At 39.1% G+C, this 8,316-nt stretch overlaps 1 protein-coding gene across 2 annotated transcripts in view; it reads right to left on the reverse strand.

Annotated features, from left to right (window-relative positions):
- Nucleotides 1-8,316, reverse strand: part of nedd4a (NEDD4 E3 ubiquitin protein ligase a) — a 28,732-nt gene that overhangs the window by 19,699 nt on the left and 717 nt on the right. Inside the window, exons 2-5 of one of the 2 annotated variants that reach the window (XM_086071696.1) lie at nt 7,494-7,567; nt 6,561-6,639; nt 6,430-6,468; nt 5,027-5,080 (exon numbers count right to left, since the gene is read on the reverse strand). In XM_086071696.1, the coding sequence (XP_085927822.1) occupies nt 5,027-5,080; nt 6,430-6,468; nt 6,561-6,639; nt 7,494-7,567 (246 nt within the window). Of the gene's footprint in view, nt 1-347; nt 2,190-5,026; nt 5,081-6,429; nt 6,469-6,560; nt 6,640-7,493; nt 7,568-8,316 lie in introns of those variants that run through there. The other variant, XM_086071697.1, reaches the window with a different exon arrangement.

Below are 8,316 nucleotides of genomic sequence, written 5' to 3' on the forward strand. Positions count from 1 at the left end.
GTGGAGTGACGTGGAGTGCAAATACCCAAATGAATTCAGAACATTAATGAGTCTACCAAGGAAATGAATATCCCTACAGGCAAAATTTTTGTTTGAGACGAGCGCAGTATTTTGCTGACGCAGATAATGACTTGCACGACTCAACGCCCGTCACACTCCTTTAAAAATTTAAATTCAAAGCTGTGAGAATCTTCTTCAACCGGTTTAACAACATATATGCAAACGGAAACGTCCTTTGTTAGTCTAGAAAAATGGTACATAAAAGCTGCTTGCCTTTGAAGTCAGAAATAAAAAAAATTAATTTTCAGCTCAGGGAGCATCAGTCAACGTCTAACAAAGACACTCACCTCAGCGCTTTCACTCAAGTTCTTTGAGGTACTGTCCCCTTTGCAGCTTGTGTCTGCATCATTAGGCAAGCCCTGCCACTTAGCTGGACAGCATGGAGACAGATGAATATGCACATGTGGAGAGCATGTACTACCAAGTTTTGTGTTTGAAACATGACATGAAATCCCAGTGTTTGCATAGGGCACCTCCAGGGAAAAGCTCCGTTGTATGGCGCGATGGTTTTTCTCTAACCTTTCCTGCCCTTTTGCTAAGGTACAAAGTTTTTCCTCTGACGGTTTCACTGAGGAGAACAAACAAGCCGAGGTACTACGGTACAGTTTTTTCTTAGGGTCACGTTGAGTCTCTGGTTCTGCAACCGGGTAGGGAGCATTAGGACATTCCGCATTGACTTCACACAATGATGCTGCTCCTTTCTCTGCCGTAACTGGTCTCTGATGGGCAAAGTGTAACAGAACGCTCCTTGAGCAATGAGATTTGTCATGAGATGATGACTGTTCCATCACATCATTCCTGTCCACCACTTTGCATTTAGGTTTATCTTGGAAAGGAATATTAAAGTGTACCATATGTTTGGTGTCCCGGCACTCAGATGTAGGGTTTCCCTTGAGACAACGTTGGCCACTTGTAGATGTGGCAGACTCTTTCCAAGTCACTTCCCCTTCATCTCGTGAGGAATCAGTGGCAGATGTCTGGAGAGGAGCTCTTGTCCCAACTGGGTTTACCGGAGAAGCAGGTGGCGTACTGCCGGGGCTCTTTGGGAAAATAACCAAGGAGGAACAACGTCTCAGGGGGACCTTGGTTTTACAGCAAAGAACTCTCTTCTCTTGGATAGTCCTGTGTTTTTCTGGAGTGTCTGGCTCAAAGATACTGTTGCTACTCCAGTATCCAGCATCGCTGGCCATACTGCTGCTACACGAACCCCCATCAGAGCCTGCAACCGCTCCCGCTTCAATACTCCCAGGATCTCCATCCCCAACAGTGCCGTTCAGGTCGCCGCAAGGCTGTAGTGCGATCTGTACAACGCTTTTTTGACTCCAGCCTTTTGTGTACACCCTCGGTATCAATACTGAAGAATATCGTTGTAAATTTCCATAGTCGGGTGACAGCGAAGTCACCTTGAAGTGTAGAGAACTGTGCGCCAGACTCTCTGTGAGGCTATCAGCTGACAAAATGGCTCCAGTCTCCTCACCATGGCTGCTGAGGCACTCTGACAGAGGGTCGGTGTGGCTTCTCCTTGACGCGAAGTCCAAACGGAGCCGGTGTGCCATTCGTTTAACTCTCTAGCCCCTGCAGCACTGAAGAGTGCTACATGATAAAAGTTGGTGGTCGGGGGGAAAAAAGCAAAGCAAAGCAACTGCTCCGTGCTTTGCGATCACAATCATTAGTGGGTGTACATAGCCAAAATAGCTCCGGTGACATCCTACATTCCACTCTAGGCTGATCTCAACTTTTAGTCAGAGGAGGTCAGTGGTTCTGTTAGGAGACATGACCCAAACACACAACCGTTGAAACAGGAGCAATTCCAAGGGTAAGCCTGATATAAAGACCGAAATTATTCTGAAACTTAAAAGATACTTTGCCACTAATCTGATTAATAACCTTAACCTTTCGACAGCTTGTTCAGTGTCTCAAAGCTCCTGTCTTGTCCAGTTGCCTCACTCAAGTTGAACAGACGAAACCCAAATCAACACGGTATCCTTCTGTGTCGCATCTCAATCCGAAGCACTGGTAAACTGTTATATTTGCCTCTGGCCTCTCACTCAAGACTCTACTTCCTGCTGCGGCTAGGCTAAGCTTCTAATCTTTCTGCCGCTCGGTGCCCCTGCAAATATTTTTACCCGCTGCTATTGAATTTCAGGAAATCAAGGGGAATGATTGTAAATAACTCTCTTGAAATTAGGAGTGGTTCACAAAAATTGCATTAACAGTAGTATGACTCAAAATGAACAGTTTATATCATTAAATGATTCTTCACTTGTAGGACTTTGCGAGCAGCAGAAATAAAGTTGTAAATCTGTAACATTATCTGCCCCCCAACAGAAAATAGAAGATAAGAGCATGGGCGACCTGATTTGACTGTGGCATGAGTCATGACTGCTGTTATATGACACCTCATGTAACAGTCTGTACTGGTCTGATTTCCTTTCACTGCTGTTGCTGTTTATTAATGGTGGGCTATTGTGAACCAGGTTGTGCTATTTAAATGATCATGCTCTAAACCTTGTGACTGGCTATTAATTGATGGTGCATGGAATAAATTACGGATGACACATATGTATTTATGTCCAGTCATATGTGATAGGACAATGAACCGCTCCGCCTCCGAGGTAATACAATGTACAAAATAATCTTAACTAACACCATTATAGTGGCTACATGGCCCCATTTTAAAGCAGGAAAAAGCAAAAGGATCACTATAATATTTTTAATATTACCATATTTGATTATAAAACCATCAATAGAGACCTTGGGCAGCATGAATACAAATCTTAAGTTTCAATGTCACTAGCTTTCAAGATACGCGGTCATGAAACATACAGGACCTAATTGTAGAACTAGTAGGCAAAAGCTGAAGCTGTGGCTATAAAAACAAAAAAAGAAAAGAAAAAAGACTGTTCTCCCCATTCTATTTCTGTTAGTGACATTTCAGACTTTTACAACTTTTGACAATGAAAAGCAAAATTTAAAGCAAAATGCAGACTGTATTAAAGTTACAGAAACATAGTGCTTATTGTAAACTTGGGAATTGATAGGAAAGTTTTTACTTGCTATAATTTCGGATCGTAGCTCTCAGTTACTTTGGGCAGGACACTACACTAGCGCTACCTCAATTTGAATTGAGCCAGAAAAAAAAAAAAACATTCCAGTCAAGATCCTCGTTTGCTCCTGGTTTACAAACTTGCATACATGCTGTTGCACTATACACCATATTTCAGAAGTTGTTTTTGTCCATTTTTGCAAACAAAATTCTAGAGATATGCATCATCATCATCAATTAATTGATCATATGAACCGTAATCTAGGGATGCAGGATAATTTTGGTGGCCGATAATTATTGGCAATTATTGACCAATTTTAGATCATACAGATAAACCAGATAATAAAGAAATCCACCAATAACAATAGACTTATGGTGTTGGTCCATCTGTTGTGTTTGTGGTTAAGTTAAAGTACCACAGATTGTCACACCCACAATTCAAGTTGTGCCCAACTCCTCAACCCCTCCCCTCTCCTATGGTAGCGTTGCATATTTGTGACATCATAATGTGCGCAACTTGTGTTCACAGAAGATGCATCATGGCGATATGGCAGTCGCCAGTGTAGGCTTCCTTTACTGTGTCTCCCCAAAATGTAACCCTCGCAGTTTTTTGTTGCATTTTTAAAACATGAGTTACTGGTTGTCTTTGAAGCAGAGATATCAACAAAATTCAGCTTCATGGTCCTTTACACAATGTTTCAATGTATTTGTACATTTTAGACTTATAGTAGGACTTGAAAGTATATTTGTATTCTAGTTAATTTTGCAAACAATTATCGGCTTATCGGTTATCGACACTTTCTAAATTATTGGTTTATCAGTATCAGTTGAAAATAGCATTATCGTGCATTCCTACTGGAATCTGTAAAATTTATTGTTGAAAATGGCTAAATTGAGTGCAGCAGAGGCACAAGTTTACTTAGTCACCTGCAGTTTTTGTTCTAATAGTAAAACAACATGTTTGCGATGAGAATTTCAGTTACTTCCACGCAGACCTCCACTATTGGCATCAAATCAGGAGAGATTCTCACATCTGTTGGGGAATCCAGGTCCAGAGAGAACAAACCCTGAAACAGTTTGACTTTAGCCACAGGTGCTTCTACTCAACGGGTGCTTCTATGAGCTCGTTCACCTGCCAGTTAAAAGCACTTGTGGCTAAAGCCGATCCGTGTTTTTACTTTCAGGACCTGGATTCCCCAACCCTGTTGACAACAATTTATTAAATATACATTTTTGGCTAATACATTTAATCGCCAACCCCTTCACATGATCTTTTATAGGCTGCAAAACACAAGAATCCTTTGAATGTGTTTTATGATGAACTATTCACATGCAATAACTCACCTGTCAAGGAACATCACTATGAACAAACAGCTCATGTGACATATGAATCCTTTTCATTTATTTTTACACCTTCAGGCAATGTGTGTTGGGATGTTTTTTTTCTGTTTTTTTGTTTTAAACAGACAGCTTCACCCATATTTACGGCTGGAGAAAATAAGGTGTTGCAGTTGTCAAACACTATACTGTACGTCATGGCAAAATAAGGGCTGCTTAATCTTTAAGGGGACGTAAAACCAAACTTAACCTTGCACAGCTTCAGTCTTGGCCTCATCAAACTTAGAAACCACAATCAGAGAGTAGGACATTCAACGTACAAAATCTTATTTTGCAACATTAAACTATACTTAGCAGCAGAAGTATGTCAAGTGTAAAGTAGCCAGGTTAACAAAAAATACATCTGTTTAAATGTTGTCAGCGTATAAATATTCTCAGTAAATGTATCACAATGACTCACGCACAAAAATGTGCTCACCGACAGGCACGTACAAAGCAGCAATGAAGGGACCACATTGAGTAACATTTCCAGTCAGCCAAGAACACAACTCATTTTAGGTTGCAAATATGCTTATCACTTACCAGGCGGTTCTCATCAAACACCTCCAACAGGAGGCGGTGCTTCCTGGGATTGACCTAAAATATGAAGAAGAGCATAACCACTTAATGATTAGCTGTGTGCAACAATGCTACATATTTAGCAAAGCCAAAAGTTTAAACTTAAAATATTTCAGGTTCAAGGTAAGTTCATGTGAGCAGGGTGGATTAGTGGTTAGCATTAGCACATCAGCAAGTGTTGCGCTTGCATGCCTTCCGGCGACAACCCATCTTTAAACATGAATTTTAGGTTTACTGAACACTCTAAATTGTCCATAGATACAGCATGTCCAGTTCCTGTTTCAAGTGGGATCAAATTAAACTCGAATACCAACACACTTTAAAAGAAACAAGTTTGCGCTATATTATTTATTTGGTTGTTACTAACATAACTATAAGATTAATTTTTCAAAAATAATTTCCAGTTTAATGAATTTTGGAGAAACTTTATTTGGGCGTACGCCGCCATTGTTATTTACGACGCAAGGCATTCAGTGCGTAGTGAATGTAGAATGGCGGCTGGCTTTCTGCCGAGCAATGACAAATGCCTATAAAGAAACCAAGGTAAACCTCGTAGCGTTCCTAACGAAACAACATGCGATCGGGAGAGTCACCCTCCCCCACGCTGTTCTCTCTATTCACCAGACGCATGCATTCAAGAGTTTTGATCGTCCCTTTAGGAACGCAAGGGAGACTTACCTTACTTTCTTTATAGGCGTTTCACATTGCTCGGCAGAGAGCCAGCCACCATTCTACATCACTACGCACTGAATGCGTAGTGATAACGTAAATAACAATGGCGGCGTACGTCCAAATAATGTTTCTACAAAATGTATTAAACTGGAAAATTATTTTTGAAAAATTAATCTCATAGTTGTGTTAATAACAACCAAATAAATAATATAGCGCAAACTTGTCATTACATTCGGGTTCCTTTTAAAAATTTGCTGACGATGCTTACTTTTCTGTAAATGCGCATTTCCATATTTTAGGCACTTCAGCTTCTTCTATTCAGTGTGAAATGATGAGAAACTTTGGACATTCTGTCTTTTACGTAGTCTTTCGTACTGGCTCTCACTTAAACCTCTGCAGCATTAGCAAAAGGTGTGGAAAATAACCGTAAAATCCTATGTTAGAACGCAAAATCCGCAATATAAATTAAATTAGATATTTAAGATGTAAAAATCGGATGCAGTGAAGCCGCAAAAAATTAAGCGTGATATGCGAGAGATGATGGTATCATTATTTTTTTTTATACGGCTGCGAGAGTGAGTAAGCGAGCTTATGTTTGGGGGCGCACGCAGCAGGTTGACAACTTAAAGAAAGTGATTTTAGGAAATTAATGGATCGACAGTATGTTCATGTGTTGCAATACAATGTACACTTACATTAAAACAGAATTCCTCATTCCATTTTGGATCCAGTGACTTCAGGTGATGGGAGATGAGTAAAACAAACAAACACATGAGTACATACATAACACATAATACAATTAGAACTTCAAGTATGGGTCTGTCACCTTTTTAATGGTTTTAGTCTGGTGAGTTGCTATTTCCCCGCTGCAAGGATCATAGAGAGTCAGTCTTGTGTATGGATCACTGCAAAAGAAACATGTTTTTAAATGCGGTCATCACGTCAACATTGATCCGCAGAGGACAGTTGTTTATAATAAGTGATCTACTGTTTATTGCATAAGTTGTTCTCCATGGTGGGATGTGACCAAAGTAACATTAACCTAATGGTTAATGATTCGGAACTTCGGATACTTTTTACTTCACATAAAATGGACTGTTATAGTTCTTTCATAATGATTTGGATCAAAGTGACTCACATTAAAACGGTTTCTTTTAGCAGCAAAAATTAAATAGGTAAATAATATCATTGTTACACATTAACCTTCACTGTCTCCCAGGGGAACTAAGAGCGTTTCAAAGGTCAGATAGTTTCAAGAAAAGGAAAATAACACCTTCCCTCGATTTCAATAAATAAAAAATGTGTCTTTTAACATGCTTTGTTGCACATTTGAACAATACTTTTTTGTTACGCATAGCAAAAGCACTTCTGTGCCTTAATGAGATTATAGAAACAAAAACAGTCATCAAAGTTTTAGACAGAAATTAATGTACTGACATCACCTACTGTCACAAGAGGCAAATTCTGTTAATTCATGGTTGAATAAGTATATTATATTTTACAGAGAGATATAACGTATGGCAATATATTGAATATTAGGGAATTATGCACTCATACCACCTTTTTTTTTTAAGATAGAGTATGAGTAAAATGTTGTTGGTGAGCTTTGCCTGGTGGGAGTCTAAGGAAAGCCTGGTGGGCCTTCGGGCTGATAAAAAACTGGGGGCCTGTGATGATATTTGTGTGGCACTAAATACAATTTAAGATCACAATATGATAGTAATTACCGTGCTGGTTGGTCCTCAAATATTTGACTTACCTTGCCCCAAGGATATCTTTTTTAGCTAGGCCTTTCCCAGCAATAACTTCTACTTTAAGGACTCTGCATTCACCCTAAAATAAACACACACACAAAAATAATGAAACTATACATGCAATATTTCAACTGTGTGAATTAAAACAAATAAAAATTATTTGAACCTGAGTGCTATTATTCCACTGCTTTTCACTGATGTTTTAAGTTTTTGCCATGGCATCGTTTCAATATTGATACGTTAAGCACGTCACGTTATCAAAGTCAAAATTCTTGCATTGGATCAACACTGCAAGAATCTACAACACATTTTTTTTTAAATAAAATAGATTGTGTTGAATGGATAAAAACTTTTGTTAACCAACATTTCAAAATACAGTAATACATTTTACAGCTCAGCTGTAATTGCAATACTGCAAAACTGTGGAAGCATTATATTTTTGCTCAACTCTCATACTATCATAAAAATCTGATATCTGATAGACTATGTCTAGTAATAAATCAAGGATTGAAAATTCATTTGACATCTGGTTTAAGATCGATGTCCCATCGTCACTACTAAGTCAATTAAGCTCACTTGTAGAAGGACTGTCTTACTAGTAATGGGTTTTTTTTGTTTCCACACTACTGCCTTGCCTGTATGACATTTCAGCACACAAGTAGGACAAATTTGGCACATTAGTAGAACTATAAATACTGTACTAGATAGGCAAAAGTAGTGGGAATGTTGGTACTGCAGGTAAGGTTCAAGAGGCTACTAGTGTGTGACACATGATGCCTACCGGTCGGTACTAGTTATATATTATAAATAGCTTATCTTGTGCAGTAC

This window comes from Leptonotus elevatus, chromosome 3 (genome assembly GCF_054856555.1).
Source record: "Leptonotus elevatus isolate MCC_2025b chromosome 3, RoL_Lele_1.0, whole genome shotgun sequence".
NCBI lineage: Eukaryota > Metazoa > Chordata > Actinopteri > Syngnathiformes > Syngnathidae > Leptonotus > Leptonotus elevatus.